General features: G+C 35.6%; 1 protein-coding gene and 1 long non-coding RNA gene across 2 annotated transcripts; one reads left to right on the top strand and one right to left on the bottom strand.

The window, feature by feature from the left end:
- Nucleotides 1–1,813: 1,813 nt before the first annotated feature.
- Nucleotides 1,814–10,020, bottom strand: LOC107867118 (T-complex protein 1 subunit epsilon). The gene is made up of 9 exons (XM_016713231.2): nucleotides 9,707–10,020; nucleotides 6,795–7,113; nucleotides 6,257–6,605; nucleotides 5,033–5,165; nucleotides 4,879–4,931; nucleotides 4,405–4,507; nucleotides 2,703–2,869; nucleotides 2,517–2,630; nucleotides 1,814–2,343 (listed from the first exon to the last, which is right to left on the bottom strand). Exons 1-9 carry the CDS (start codon nucleotides 9,903–9,905, stop codon nucleotides 2,173–2,175), a joined length of 1,608 nt encoding a protein of 535 aa, XP_016568717.1. The 5' UTR covers nucleotides 9,906–10,020; the 3' UTR covers nucleotides 1,814–2,172.
- A 377-nt stretch (nucleotides 10,021–10,397) lies between these two features.
- LOC124897788 lies at nucleotides 10,398–16,400 on the top strand. The gene is made up of 2 exons (XR_007054734.1): nucleotides 10,398–10,571; nucleotides 16,061–16,400. It is a non-coding gene; the product is annotated as an uncharacterized LOC124897788 (long non-coding RNA).
- The last annotated feature ends 591 nt before the right edge of the window (nucleotides 16,401–16,991 follow it).

Here is a 16,991-nt window from a genome sequence, read left to right as displayed (position 1 = left end):
GAAAACGAAAATAGAAAAAGCAAAAAAAGATATGAGAAAGGAAAAAACGAAAAAGGAAAAAAAAAAAGAGAAATAGAAGAGAGAAAATAAAGTGAAAAGAAAAAAATGAAAAGAAAAAGAAATCAAAATAAAAAAATAAAATGATTAAAAAAAAAGATGAAAAAAACTAACAAAAAAAAGGTAAAGATATAAGAGAGTGAAAGACGGTAATGATGTTTTATTTTGAAATCTTGAAGATCATGGAGATAATTATCTTTAAATATGAAAAAGAAAAAAAAGAAAAAAAAGAAAACAAAAAATAAAAAAAAGGAAAAAGGGAAAAAAAAGAAGAGAAATAGAAGAGATAAAATAACGTGGAAATAAAAAATAAAAAAATGATAAAAAAATAAGATGAAAAAAAAGGATAAAAAATATGATTATATTTGGGGAGGTGAAATAGTGTAATGAAAATAGAAAAATGTAAAGTAGTGAAAGTAAAACATACACTTGCCTAATTATTGAGTAAAATAACGTTACTCTTGCTATAAACTGTAATTTTACAAAACTGTTGTTATTTATTGTAATTAGTCTTAAGTATGCTACTTTTTGTAATTTTCCCTAAAAAAATATCCCAAAAGATAGAACACACCGTCTCCACTAACAATTCTACTATATACAACTGTAACTAATACAAGTAGGGGAAAGAAGAAATATACACATACACCAAAAACAAGTATAAGAAAATAGAAATGGTTAGATATCAAGTCAAAAACAGAAATACAATCACAAAATAAGCATAATATATGGAGTGAAATGAAGATGATGATGATAATGATGTGATGCACAAGGTCACCGCATAACCTCCGTATACACCTACAAAGTTGTGAATCTAGATAGGACCCATGAGAGATTCATCAACATTGGTACAACCAATATTCATAACACCTCTACTTCACATACATCAGTAGAGGGTTTTCAAAGATGTCATATGTTTTGTCAGAAAAAGTCAGCGTTTCAAGTATTTCTAGTATTTCCGCGATGATACCAATGTTTTATGAATGAATATGATATAAGGATGTAATGCTCACAACCAACTAAAATGAGAATATCCAATATCAAACCAAATACCAACCTTGTGAGTCGATCCACTCAAATAAACTAATTATCCATAATAAAATATAATCCAGAAACCATCAAGTGAAACATGAAAAAAAAAAAAAAAATGTCAATGATACAACATAAACCCCAAAATCTAGGCTATTTCCCACCAAAAATAGTGCAATCAAACATATACAAATACTAGGCCGACATCATATTAAACCCCATATTGTCACACAAATCAAATAATGTCCCTAAACCACAAAATATTATCTACATAGGATAGATAAAACTTAATTTGAATTTGAAAGATCATTTACTTTATAATGAAGAGAGCAGCATACTTTTGTTTGTGGCAGCAGACTTCGAACATCGACATATTCAACTTACGCACATTACTCTTGCCACTAGAGTCTAGTGACCGGACCAGAGACCTAAGAGCTAGAATCAAGTTCAACGCCTAAATACGAGGAACAAAATCTACTAGAATATCAAGACACCAAAGGTTCACTTGATTATGATGATAACTCCTATATATTAAAGAAATTAACATAATTTCGCGTATTCCGCTTTATGAGCAAGTCAACCATCAACAGCACAATGCACTTAATAGTGTCTCTAAATTATTCTTGGTTCCATTACATTCTAAAGTCATTATCAGAGAAATAGTCCGGTAGTATCTAAATACTCCCCCCCATGGTAGTAACCAACTAATCAAACATTACCAAAACATTTGTTGCCACACAAGTGCAAGATCCTTTCAATTTAATTGCTAAACCGCTGCGCATAAAACTAAAGTACGTACACCATAAAGGTGCTAAATTCAGATAAGAGCGCACGCAGAAACATCAGTTTTTGAGCTTTCTAGTTCTAGCAGAGATACATTGGTTAAATCTGAATAGCAAATAATGTTTTCATGGAGCATACCGACAGGACATTCATCAACCAACCAAACTGTAGTCAAATAGGAAAATATAGAACCCAAAGCATAAGATTGCGGAAGTTTCACCCAACAAGACTTTTGATTTGCAGAACCAGAAGTAAAACGTCCATCTTCTCTAACACAGAGAAAATTTTGTATTTCCATACTCAACATCAATACTCGGACGGAGTAATCACATCATCAATCTTTAGGATCATCTTGACAACCTGAGTTGCAAGCAAAATCTGTTGTTGCTTCCCAATTAGAGTCTCGAAGACATTTTGCTCACGCATGTCATTTGTGCCAACATCATGACAATCTATTCCACAGCAGGGATTATTCTCCTGCATATAAGATTTAAAGTTAAGATGAGTCGTCTTTCAGGAAAAAAAATTGGACACACAAATGTCAGAAGCGGGTCTGTATCCTTTCCTTTTCTAACATTCAAACAGCTGAAGACATCAGGATGACTCTTCAATACGACTAATTTAATATTGATCTAATAAGTCGGAATTACCTTAATTTGCTGAGCCTTAACAGCAGACAGAGTTTCAATTGGCTGAAGACCACTGTTCTCAGCAAGTGCCATTGGGACAGAATCCAAAGCATCTGCAAATGCCCTGATTGCGTACTGCAGAAAGAGGGATTGAGGCTTCAGCAAAAGACGGATACAGAAAACTATTTTAAAAATTAGAAACTATACCTGTTCAACTCCTGGATGTTTATCAGCAGCTGCTTCCACAGCAATTGAGCAAGAAATCTCAGCTGAACCACCACCATATACAATTGAATTGTTGCGAATAAGATTTCTAGCAACGCATAAAGCATCATGGATACTACGTTTCGTCTCCTCTATCATCATCTTGTTGCCTGTTCAGCGATCAAATATCAGTTCAGCCATCCTAATATATAACAGTTCTTGTCATGTCCAATGTCTGGATACTCTTTTAGCACAAAAACCTCAATTTGCAAAGGTAAGGAAATATGTTGCACCATGTGTTCAACGCAAAATGAATGGCACCAACATAGATGACAGAAAAATATACCTTCTACATTTAGTTCCCATCTACTGAGTTAGTCACAGATAAAGGCGGTATGGGGGTGGGCAATAAACCAATCAACCAAACCCCACTATAGAGATTATAACTGGTATGTTTTGATTTTGCTTCTTTCAATTAAAACCCATAGAAAATCAAAATTGAACTGATTGTTTGTATACATGTCATGAAATGTTCTAAGTTTGGTATGACAGAACATATGGTCAAGTGGAAAAACAGTTTGATAAGTTGGGAATCATTTGCTTAATGATATCTTTTAAAAATTTCTTCTTTCTAAATGAACTTAAAACTACTTGTGGAAGAATAATACCCCAATAATGGTCTCCATCTAATAAGAACATGAAAGGATTATATGCGTCTATTGCTTATGGAAAATAGTAACTTACTGAGAAAATGCTATTTAGTGAGCATTTAAAATGCTCTGTACTTTTTTAATAAAATGTCTTATGGTTCAAATATTTGTTTGTTATGTACAGTTTAAACAGCATATCGTGGTTGATAAGTAATTACTAAAGAACATCTTATTATGAGGAATGGTTTTCACATTCACACACAATGTAATGTTAACGAGGGAAAGAATTTTCATTAATGAGAAACCAAATCATATCAAACGAATACCGCCCATAAGAAGCCATTGGTTTTAGACATCTTGTTCGGTTTGGTTAACTCCAAGTAAAAATAGGTTTGGTCTCAGTTTTCAGAAAAATTTGGACCATCTGAACCATGTCGACACCTAATTAAACTCACTGACCAAACTTTTTCAACTCAACACAAATTGGAGTTGTCACTCACCTCTCCTTACAGGAATTAAAAGGTTTCAAATGAGAAAGCCCTCACTGGGTCAGTAGGATTAGAGAGGTAAAGATTGGCGTCTCCTTGCAGTGCAATTTCATTTTGAGGTATTATTAGATAGAAGCCTACGCAATTAACTGTCTGGGTGGTCATATTAAAGCAATTGCAATTAAGCAAGAATTATTGGAAAGGTCATGACATGACCTACCATGATTTGAATTCAGGGAGCACATACTTGTAGAGTTCAATTGTAAATAATAGTCACAATCAAATAAAACACGGACAGACAGAGCACAGGCAAAGTAAATAACACGGACAGACAGAGCACAGGCAAAGTAAATAAACTCCAAAATTTAAGTGAATTTCTTGTGAATATGATCAACAATTAAAACGATATATCAAGAAAAACACATGCTATTTTCAATAGTAGCAGAATAAACTAATAATGCTTTTCAGCGGGCAATATGATCAACAATTAAAATATTGACAAAAGAACAAAATTTCAATCAACAGCAGAATGAACTAATAAGGCATTTCAGCAGGCAATCGACTTACCACCACGGATAAATATAGTTACTGCTCTTGAATTTGCACAATGCTCAATGTAAATCATTCTATCCTTTGTCGTACCGAAAGATTTCTCCCGAACCATACCAGCCTGAACTTAATTAAAAAAATATCATCTTTGGCAAATAGAGACTAGAGAGAACTATAAATCCACCAGTGTATTTCATAATAGAAGGTTAATGGAATGGTGAAGCTCTCATAGAGTACGCGGCAAGATAAGATGTCAGGTAATCCTACATATTGCTGAATTAGAAACACTTCAACAATATATTCATGCAATGTTTGGCATTAACAATATACAAGTAAAAAGTGCAGTACATATTCATAAACTTTAAGATAAGCGAGTTATTAGCTTTAATAAAACTAACCAAACCTTTTTGAACAACTTTCGCATATAAGGCCACGGTATTTCATAAATACATAATGTACGTCTACAAACAAAGCAGAAAGAAAGGGATGTACCCTGCCCAGTTTTTCAGGTGTCAACTCTTGAAACCTTGGTACTATTCTCCCACCTAATCAAATGCAGACACCAAGAAGAAATGACATCAAATTGGCAGATCCAACAGAAATAGTGAAAGATGCAAGGCATCATAGTCAATAAGTAGACACAAACCTGTGGCAATTGCTATCAGCTCCAATTCCACACCACCTACCCATCTAACAGCAGGCAAATTTCTATGCATTAATAAGTGATTAGCTTCATCATCAAAACCCCACTGGCAGATAACTAAGGTGGCACCAACATCCTGTTAGATATGACACCCTTGTTAGACAAATGAAGCTCCAGAGATGCCAAACCACCAGAATACAGGGAAAGTAAGTCCATATAAGAATGAACTACATGAAAAAACACAATAATGCAATACTAGGCCCCAAGAACACACGTCAAAGGTCTCATCTCATTAACATATCATTTGGACGGTTACATATTGTTGCATAATGTATTGAACTGTATTGTTTCGATGAATACAACGTTAGGATAGATTGTATTGTTTTCCATCATTACATACAGCCATGCACCAGCTATTTGAAAAATAAAATTACAATATTATAAAGAAAAGTATGGTACATGTAAGGTCATTATTAAATAAGATATGAGGTAGAGGATAAATAACTCTGTTACCACATGAAATAGAATGTTACATAAAATGGCACTTTCTACCATTACATAACAACGGATTCAACAATACGATACAGCAAAAAATTGAAATCAGTAACTTTTGTGTGTGTGTGAGTATAAATAGATAGAACAGTACATAGGTTTTATTGAAACCATAAGTACACAATACAATAAAACTTAAGCAACAATTGAAACAAACATGGTACTAGAAGTAACAACATGATACAATACAACAGGTAACAATCATACAAACAACCTGCAAATGAAGTTCCCTTATATATGACTCGGTGGTAATTGTGAACATACGCGTTGGTATCCCAACTGACTCCACTAGTTTACGTTATTAGCAGACCACATTATATAAGCTCACACGACAAGGGGCAAGAAGGACAATAAATATTTCTCAATTTCACTCTTAACTATGTTTAGCATACAGAACAATAAGCTGGGAACAACAAATTCCTTTGCTAAGAAAATAATAGATGTGAGAGAGGGAAGGGAATGAGTTTTGCAACACTATCATCTGAAATTCAAGGAAGATACAATTAGTTTTAGCTGATCATAGACTTTACATACTCCAATATATCTATAAGGGCCAAGAAACATGTCTCAAGCTTTTGTACTCCAACTCTCCCATTTCAATTCCCTTATTGAAAAACAGCTTAGCTTCAACAAAGATTTTTAACTCTATCTCATGTACATATTCAGCAAATTTACCTTGCATTTCTGAACCATGTCATCAAAATACTTCTGCTCCTGTTTGCGTAAAGTTTGAAACTTCTCCACAGTATCAATGTCAACCTTATGCTTAGTCTTTGGCTTAGGAGGCTCAAAAGGACAAGTCAAAATTGCAATTTTGGCATCCTCAATTTGCTTTGGCATCTGTGGATGACTCATATCTTTGTCAACTATAATACCATAAATTAGCTCCGTGTCCTCTAACTTTCCACCAACTTTTCCTTCAACTTTGATTAAGTCCAGGTTTATATCCTTCCTCTCCAAGTCAGCAACTGCTAAAACTGCTTTAACAGCAATTTCAGCCATGCTACGCTTGCATCTATTCACACTGCAGTAAATTAATCATGTCAAAACAAATACAAGGTTTGCTGCATGGTCTTCAGCATTGTAATCAGTATCAAAAGCAGCAAATACAATGCATGAACTATACAAATAAAGTGCATAACGTGACACCATAAAGTACAATTCCATAACATAGAAATTTCTATGCAGTATCTGAAACTGCCTTGTCACTTACATCTTAGATGACAAAGTAGTCATGCAAGTTTGAACCAAAGGCTCAACATCATTCAGACCGAATTCAAACTTATGTGCTACACGCTCCAAATGCTCAACCGCAATCCTTGAAGCCATTTCATACCCTTCTGCAATCCGAATAGGATGAATACCACGTTCTAACAACTTCTCAGCTTGTTCTAGAAGTGCCCCAGCCATGACAACAACTCCCGTGGTTCCATCGCCAATTTCATAATCTTGACTTCGTGACAACTCAACCATCAACTTTCCAATCTGATTGTCAACATCCATCTGCTCCAAAATGGTGGCACCGTCATTTGCTGACAATTGAAATTTCCAAGATTAGAAACATGAAAACAAGATATGAGATTGTCTGCAGAGGTTAAGTCCAAAAAAGGAATACGCTCATAGTAATCTAAACCAAGTGTTCAAGTAACTACTGCTCTTCCCAAACATAAGTAGACTATCGAATGATGTTATAGAGGCACATCTGGAAGAAAGAAGGGAAAGCTGCATGCAACCAATAGCTTGCTTCAATTGGCAAGACTTTTGAAATAGGGCAAGGCCTCACAGGAAAATTATTGTACATTGCCCCAAGGTTCACCTCAAAAATTTCTTTCCAGAACACTGATTAAAAGATCTTCAGAAGTTGGGTCAACAGAGCTACAATTTGTAGCAACGGAATAGTATATGTCAAGCATCAATGAGACAGCAAAGCTAAATAACCCCCCCAAAAAAAAAAAAAAAAAAGAAAAAAGAGAGATATTCTAAATATAGTGTACTCCTAAAGTATACCTTTCAATCATATAATAATCTACCTTTCACTCTTGAATGTTGTATGGAAATGTACAAGAATCGACATAGAGTTACGATTTCCTTAATTGTTCAAAATTTTCAGTGAAGTCAGAATTACAAACAATTAATACAAACAAAAAACATATCCTAAAAGAAACAATCCAATTTCCATATATAAAATGGATCAACGCCAATCGAAAGGTTGATCATCTACACTGGCTACACACTAGTCCCGATAAATTCCTCCATAAACCAAGTATTACTTCAGGCACTCATCTGGTCATACATTGCATCCAATGGAGAAAATGAAATGGACAAACTCAAACAACCCGTGGTATAGTCAACTATATGAGCCTAACTTGACTCTAGAGCCGTGTAGAGTCATACACTCAGACATTATAATAAGCCTAGTTACTGAACAAAAATAAAGGAACTTATAACCTAATTCATTGCAACCTCAGACAAAATTTCTTAGAATCCGTAATGCATCTACAAGCCTACAACTAAATGAAATACATCATACAGAACCAAAGATCCTACACTTTACAGTGTCTCACATAGTTACAAATACAATGTGCCAAAATATTTTCCACGAAGAACTCATCTTCTTATGTTTGTTCCCGAAAAATATTTTCCCAAGAAAACATATACATTTTCCAGCAAAATGGGGAACATTATTTCCCTTGCATGCAGAAGTCATTTTGCCTTTACAACTACCCCAACTCTAACTGAGTATCACTTGCCCCAACTAATACTTGGGCATTGTTATCAACTGCTAATACTCACAGATTTTACCAGAACACTACCCAATTCACCGGCATTATTATCAGCTCACCAACCAAACATTCCTGGAAACAGTTTGCACAAAACATTTTCCTTCATTCCAAACACTCAACATACTTTCTGGAGAAAGCAAATCACAACCACAAACTTTGTTAAGAACGTATGTCACCTCATTAGTACTGCCTCCGTCCCATATTAGATTTCCACTCTCCCTTTTACACGCAGCTTAAAAAATCATAAATAAGAAGAGTGGTTTTACTAACTTACCTGTTAAAAAACTCGTTTGAAACTTTACAAACTTGTCTACACTTTCAAAAACAAGAATTAATTGGAAAATTCTGATTAATTCTCTCTTGGTTTTGTAAATTGACAAGTAATTTGGGACAACTATTTTTACTAAGTAACGTGGACAACTAATATGTACTATGCAGCAGAAAAAGTATTCCCTCCGTCCCATTTCAGTTGTCCACCTTACTTAGTTGTCCCAAATTAATTGTCCATTAACCAAACTAAGATAAAATTAATTAAAATTTTCCATTTTACCTCTGCAGTTAATGCTTTTTGATAGCCTAAACAAGCTTATAAGTTCCAAAAAGTTTTTCCCAAGGAGTTATATAAATTAGTAAAACTAACCATCTTATATCGTATTTAGACATGACATGGACAGTTACGGCTTATGGAGGACATGAGCCTAGATAGGAAGGAGTGGAGGATGAGAATTAGGGTGGAGGGTTAGTAGGTGGGAGTGCGCCCTTGCTAGTAGGTAGGAGTGGTTTGTTTGTAGCCGGGCCAGTGGTTGCATGCGCCTTGTAGTTTCCTGTTCATAGTGTCTTGTAGTACAATGTGTGTGTCTTGTTTCTGTTATTATCTATTGGTGTAATACATTTTGTTTGTGTTTTTATTATGTCTTTTTATTGTTCAGTCCTGAGCCGGGGTCTATCAGAAACAGCTTCTCTACCTCATCCGAAGTAGTGGTATGGACTGTGTATACTTACCTCACTTTGTGGGAATACACTGGGTATGGTGTTGTACTTGTTGTAACCATCTTATATCTTATTTATGATTTCTTAAAGGCTAGGTAAAGGAGAAAGTGGACACTAGAGTTCTTGAGTTCGAGCCCTTAGATATAAACATGTTGAGACTGCTGCCTCCCAGAAGAGGCCCAGCAATGCGAGATCCAAACATAATCGGGCTCCAATACAGGTGTAGGAGACCAGGTGGGAAACCAAAAAAGGAGAAAGTGGACAACTAATATGAAAAGGAAGGTGTAAATCAAATTTCATTGAAGAGTAAAGAGAAGCAAACAAAAAAAGGAGGAAGAAGAACATAACATACTGATGGTGACATCGCCGTCAGGGCTCTGAAGCATCTTATCCATGCCGTTAGGACCAAGTGAGGTACGCAAAATTCGTGCAACAGCTTTACCGGCAGAAATGTTGGCCTTCTGAGCATCGAGGCCTCTTAATCTGGTTTTCTGTTCTTGCTCTCTTAGTATTATAAACGGCCTTCCGAATTCATCGAAAGCTAACGCCATTCTTTCTAACTACCTTCTTCCGATCAGTTCGGCTACTAATAATATTCTCCGGTGACAGTGGCAGAGAGTGTTGGCGCTATGTGAAACTAGAAGGCTTCAAACCCTAGTATATTTTCTGTGAGAACGAACCAAACGTGATAAACCCTCAAATAGACCTTACTACCACCCTGTGCAAGGCGGTGCAGTAGAGCCTTTTAATTGGGCCTATTAACTTGGGCCCATTATTGAATTTTTTACATAGTCCAAAAAAGCATGTATATGAAGCCCTAATATACACCCAATAATCCCGAAAAATCTGAAAATCTCAAATTTCTTTCTATAGCAAAGATGAATTCAATGGTAGCATTAGGCAAAAAATTCACTCGTAATATACAAGATAACAAACGAAGACTATTATCAGCTAAGTATGAATTGCGGCGAAAATTGTATAAAGCATTTGTTCAAGATCCTGAACTTCCACCTGAAATGCGAGAAGCTCATCGTTACAAGCTATCTAAGTTACCAAGAAACAGTTCGTTTACACGAATAAGAAATCGGTGTATTTTTACAGGACGTCCTCGTGCTGTTTATGAGAAGTTTCGAATGTCTCGTATTGTTTTTCGTGGTTTGGCTGCTCGTGGTGCTTTGCAAGGTGTTAAGAAAGCTTCTTGGTAGATTGTGCTCAAGGTAATTTTGGTTTTTTTTTTTTTTTTTTTTTTTGAATATTTGGTTTGGAAAGTTGTTTGAATTTGAATTTTAGTGTTGTTGCTGGCTTTGGGTGAAAGGTGTTTGTTGAGATGTTTAGCTGGGAATTAATCTTTCTTATTGTGAATCAGAAGTATATTATTTTCGTTTGTGGATAAGTGATGAGATTGTAGTGTTGTGTTCTGAATTTTAGTGACTGAAATGAAATCGATACAAAAAAAAAAAAACAAGGGTGACGAGTTGGTTGAGCTGGTGATCTCTCGAATGGGGTATCAGGTTGCACATGGCTTGCCTAGTAAGGTTTACCTATTGATAAGCGACCCTAGTCGGAGGTTACTAAAATCGATATTGACATGCGGAATTAAACAACAAAATTAAAGGATAGTTGAGAAATAACAGATCAGAAGTGAAGAAAAAAAGGCTTAATTGAACAATAATCAGGTCAAGGGAGAAAGAGAACTCAATCAAATGCACGTGAAACCAAATTGAATCCACAATATGATAACTCAATAATCAATCAAGCGAAGAAGATAATACAAGCAATGCAAGAATCCACCTAATCTCTCGATCAAGACAATTCAATCATACAAAATATAAGTAATGAAAATGGCTAAGACAATTATTCATAGTAATTGCCTTTACAAAAATAGCCCAAAAGTGACTATTTTACAAAAATAAAAAAAAGGGACCTTCTTGATTGCCAAAATGGCATCTTGATTGCTTATGAACTTGTTTATTTATTTTTTCATGTCTTCCTTAGCGCTCCAAGCTATCATTCATATATGGAAGCCCCTCCTAATGTACTTCAAGTGAACCAGGCTCGTATCACCTATCGTGTGTGGTTTGTTTGCGGGCTATTAGACTAGAGTGGAGTCTGTGCACCCGAAGGGTAGCGACTACGGGTCCCTTGTTAACGAAAATGAAATGTATATAAAAATGGAAATGCATACAAGGAAGAGAATACATATCAAGGCTTTTTCCATACTGCCATGGATTTAGCCTGGTGGCAAAAGGGTGTTCAAAAAAAGATTAAGCCTTTTGCTGTCATTTGTAGATTAGTAATTTATCACCATGAGAACATGCATTTATTCCCAAAATTAGAATACGAAGCATTGAAAGCCTTAGGGTAGATTTTATTTATTTTAGCCGAATGGGATTGCGATTATTTAGGAGTACCATATCTTTGTGATGAGGATGATTAAGAATTTTAAATGAAGTTTGAAACTGCAAGGTTGTTTGAAGTATTCACAACAAAGAAGACAAGCGTAACACCCCACACCTTCGGGCTAGAAGTTAAACCTTCTTTCCTACGCGTATAGACCCAAACCAAATGATTCCTTGTTAATATATGTGTGGTGAGCAATTCTATTGTGTGGGGATACCTTTGAATATGAATTGGGGTAACAAAAATTCCCTAACTTAAAAGACGAGTTGAAAACTCTTCTATCGATTAAGTTTTGGTGAACGTCTCAACTAAGGTCAACTTCCATCGATCATAACTTCTTGTATATAACGAGTTTGAGGGCCTACCATATACCAAAAGAAATATCTTTGAGTCCTCTTTCCAACGCAACTGGTTTCACCTTAATTCGATATCAGAGTAGAAAGTTATGCTTATTTTACTTCGGAGTGTCTGACTGCCAAAAAACGACGACTTAGTTGACGAGCTGTCAATTGGGTGATGATCCATCAACCATAGTCGTCACCCTTAACTAGAAAGGAGCAAATTCCACCTTCAAGTGATGGGACGTCACCAAGTTGACGGCTCGTCAACCTAGTCGTCAGCCGAGAAAATCCTGCATTATTGTTGGTTTCTTTAGGGGTATTTTCCTCACCCCAAACTTCTCTCACACGATTTAAATCATCCAAAACACGTTATAATTCATCTTTTATCAGTTTTAAAACATCTCAAATCCTCTCCACTCTCAAGAACAAGGAGAAATTAGGGTTTCCTTCAAGGAAAGAATTCAAGTCTTTCAATTCAAGATTTCAAGAAAAGGGTTCCAATCTTCAAGTTAACCAACATAAGGTACGTGGGGTTTTCCTAAACTACATAGGCATGGTGAAATCCTTTTCTTTATAATGCTTGAAGGTTGAGAAATCATGTAATTACAAAGGGTTTTGAATTTACATTTACAATTATGTATTGTGAACTCTTTTGATGATAATGTTTTGGGTCTTGAGACCTTCCCTTGAATTTTTACTCGTATATATATATAAAACCCGTATCGGCAAATTTTGGGCAATGAGTTTTCTGGGCTCATGCCTTCTTAACGACCTAACTCTCTTTAAGCTCATTTTTAACTCTTTCTAAACATGCATCATTCAAAATCTGCATGCTGTTCTGTTCTGTATTGTCATGGCATTATCTCTTTTGTTATCGTCATACCAAGACTTGCAAGTCATATCTCTAAGCCATAAAATATCATGTTACAATCCTTTCATTCAAAACATAATGTTTGGACCACCAAATCATTCACAAATAGTACAAGAGGATATGTATTTCAACATACATGAAAACTTATGTAAAGGTTCTCTCTTTCAATTCATAAACATGTGGTGGTCAATTTCTCGAGACAATCATGCAATTCTTTCAATTATCACATATATAGCATTTACAAAACAAGAAATATTCCTCTCTTCGATTCACAACCAACATCAAGTTCATAAATGATAGTCAAACTCTTGGTTCATGCTTTTAGACATGCAATTGAGTAACCCATAACTTGTAAATCAAGAAATAACACAACGAGTGATGGAAATTCGTTATTCATATTTAAAAACTAAAAAAAAACACATATATATACACGAGTAAAAATTCAAGGGAAGGCCTCAAGACCCAAAACATTATCATCAAAAGGGTTCACAATACATAATTGTAAATGTAAATTCAAAATCCTTTGTAATTACATTCTCAACCTTCAAGCATTATAAAGAAAAGGATTTCACCATGCCTATGTAGTTTAGGAAAACCCCACGTACCTTATGTTGTTTAACTTGAAGATTGGAACCCTTTTCTTGAAAGACTTGAATTCTTGCCTTGAAGGAAACCCTAATTTTTCCTTGTTCTTGAGAGTGGAGAGGATTTGATACACTACAAACACCGATTGTACCAAAACGGTGTACAAACACAATACTAAATCGAGACAAGTTGGAAACAAGTCCAAAACCGAGAATGCTACACAATGATGAGATAATAATGTGTATAACCAAAACAGCAACAATATGATAAGAACAAGGGACAACAACTCACGGATTGAAGATTACAAGATACACAAATGGTTACAGGATTACAATGAACACAAAGGATAGATAGTTAGACCTTGGTTGGTATAGTGAACATGTGATACTCTTGGACCCTTAACACTACACGCAACGGTTAACCTAACTCCTACGTTGACACAAGAGTGACCTTTACTTCCTCTAAACACCAACGTCTCAAGCCATGAATGCAACATTAGTGATTCCATACTAGTATCACCCTAATTTCGGGTCGCCTCCTAAAGAGAAGAGAGAACTTGTCTTTCAAAGTGTTATATGACTTACAAATATCATCAAAGAGACAAAATGACCTACAATGTTCTATTTATACTACGTTACATGTAGAATACAAAATGACCAAAAGGCCCTTTAATGAAATGCCTCAAAATGCAGCCCATGGAGTGCAGTGTAGGTTTGGTTTTGGTGTGTTTTAAGCCCTCTTTTGCATTTTTCTTGCACACTCCAAGCCTCGGGTTCATTATACTTTCACACGTCCATCCTCTTGGTCGTACTTGTATCAGGATTTGAGATGTTTTAAAACTGATAAAAGATGGATTATAACGTTTTTTGGATGAATTAAATCGTTTGAGAGAACTTTGGGGTGAGGAAAATACCCCTAAAGAAACCACAACAATGCAGGATTTTCCTCGGCTGACGACTAGGTTGACGAGCCGTTAACTTGGTGATGTCCCGTCACTTGAAGGTGGAATTTACTCCTTTCTGGTTAAGGGTGACGACTATGGTTGATGGGTCATCACCCAGTTGACGGCTCGTCAACTAAGTCATCACTTTTTGGCAGTTAGACACTCCAAAGTAAAATGAGCATAACTTTCTACTCCGATATCGGATTAAGGTGAACCAGTTGCGTTGGAAAGGGGACTCAAAGATCTTTCTTTTGGTATATTGTAGGCCCTCTAACTCGTTATATACAAGAAGTTATGGTCGATGGAAGTTGAGACGTTCACAAAAACTTAATCGATAGAAGAGTTTCCAACTCGTCTTTAAGTTAGGGGATTTTTGTGACCCCAATTCATATTCAAAAGTATCCCACACTATAGAATTGATCACTACACATATATTAACAAGGAATCATTTGGTTTGGGTCTATACGCGTAGAAACGATGGTTTAAATTCTAGCCCGAAGGTGCGGAGTGTTACATTTTAATACTAATTTTAGCTTTTTATTGTTAAAAAATAAAATTTTGGTACAAATCGGTGACCCAGGCTCTTCCATCTTCACCTAATGAATGATAAGTTATACTTTGTGCTTTTTAAAAATCCATATAACTTATGCAAGACGCAGCAGTTATGCGGTTCTTCAAAGCAGTTGGCACCTGGAACTTTCAAATGGTGGATCCGCCTATACCCTTAAACACAAACTTATTTGAGGCACTGACCCGTTACTAATTTAAAAAAAAAAAAAAAACTTATTTGAGGCACTGGTTCAACACACGAGTGTTTTGACCTGTGTTCGCATCTCTGTCGATGCATTCTTTGGCATTTTTCCACATAATGTGTAGCTAGCAAGTTTTGAATTGGCGACCTCAATATGTAAAGTGGGGGTCATATTATCAAACCATGAAGTATATCAAAATGTGTCGTGTAATTTGTTTTTCTCTGTTGGTACATTGGTTTTATGTTTGTTTGATAAAATTTTCCGAGGAAGCATTGTTGTGTGCCACCAATTTGACTAACATGCATGATGCATCTGCCCGGGCTGGTGCCCCTGTTTGCTTCAAATTTTGGGTCCACCTTACACGGACTTAAAAGAGTACCTAAGGCGGATTAGTTATTTATTTTTAAAAGGGGTTTTATTTAGCATTCCGTTGATACACTTATCATACTGCTAGCAAAATTAAGGTTAGATGGGAGATGTCACGTATTGCTACAAGAGTCATAAATAAGCTCCCGGCTCGCATCCATCCCTCAAGGGGCTTACAAATGAGCTGAGTGCCCATGGCCGTGATATCTTCAAGCCCCCTCGGTTTTCTCTATTGCCTTCTTTTACTCCGCCTTCCTCTTGTAATTGACCTTTCTTCTCTGCTATATGTTCTCGTTTGTTACAATACCTTGGAAATATGATGTTATTCTAAGGAGTACTTAATTTGGACATAGTTTTCTCTTTATCATTGTTTTCCTTTACAAATTCTTTCTTAACACGATTAATCAGTTTGTATTATAGCATGACGATGTTTGTGTTGTTGCTACAGGATTTCATCTTTTCAAGAATTAGGAGTCTGCAAGATCACTAAAATGGATCTCATATACTAAAGCCCAAGTAGATTACAGTGGGAACAAGATTTTCAATTTCAGGAGTTGTCTCAACTTTTTCAAATAAATTGTCATGTTACAATCTCTAGCTCGTCCCATATCCAGGCTTTGGTTATGCCCTGTATACTTTTCTTCATTATTGCCCCGAGATTTCTGGATGTTCTTAATCGGCTTGGTAGAACCTTGCTAAAGGTTTTCACTGTCTTGAAAATTTTGATTTTATGGTGTACTGTATTTCCAGCTTTAACTGTTTATCAGAGATTTGTATGCGTCTGTCTATTCTGCATGTTATTATTAACAACAACAATAACAAGCCCCGGGTAATCCCACAAGTGGAGTCCAGGGAAGTTGTTGTGTAAGCAGTCTTACCTCTATTTTGTAAAGGTAGAGAGGTGGTTTTTGATAGACCTTCGGTTGAAGTATAACATTACAAATGGCAAGTATTGTATCTGAAGTAAAAACAATGAAAAAGAGAATCATAGCAACAACAAATAATACAATTACTGAAGCCAGTAAAGCACACTCGACTTTCTATTTGCCTTCTATCTTAATTCTCGTTCTTCATATCTTTCTATATATGATCATGTCCTCAATAAGTTACGCAAGCGTCATGTCCTATTTAATCACCTTGCCTTTGGATTTCTTAACCTATCTCTGTCTATTGACTTTCTTTCCTAATTCTTGATCTTCATATCATTTTATCTAGGATCATGTCCTTAATAAGCTACATGAATGCCATGTTCTATTTAATCACTTTCCTTTGGGACTTCTTTAGCTTACCTCTACCTCCTGTATTCTGCATGTTAATACAAATGAAATGTTCCCTGCGTAATTTCATCTTTTCTACCAACTATATTTGCCTCCGAATTC

This window comes from Capsicum annuum, chromosome 4, assembly GCF_002878395.1.
Source record: "Capsicum annuum cultivar UCD-10X-F1 chromosome 4, UCD10Xv1.1, whole genome shotgun sequence".
Taxonomy (NCBI): Eukaryota; Viridiplantae; Streptophyta; class Magnoliopsida; order Solanales; family Solanaceae; genus Capsicum; species Capsicum annuum.
The sequence above is the reverse complement of the archived record's forward strand: the minus strand, read 5'-3'. Positions and strand labels throughout refer to the sequence as shown.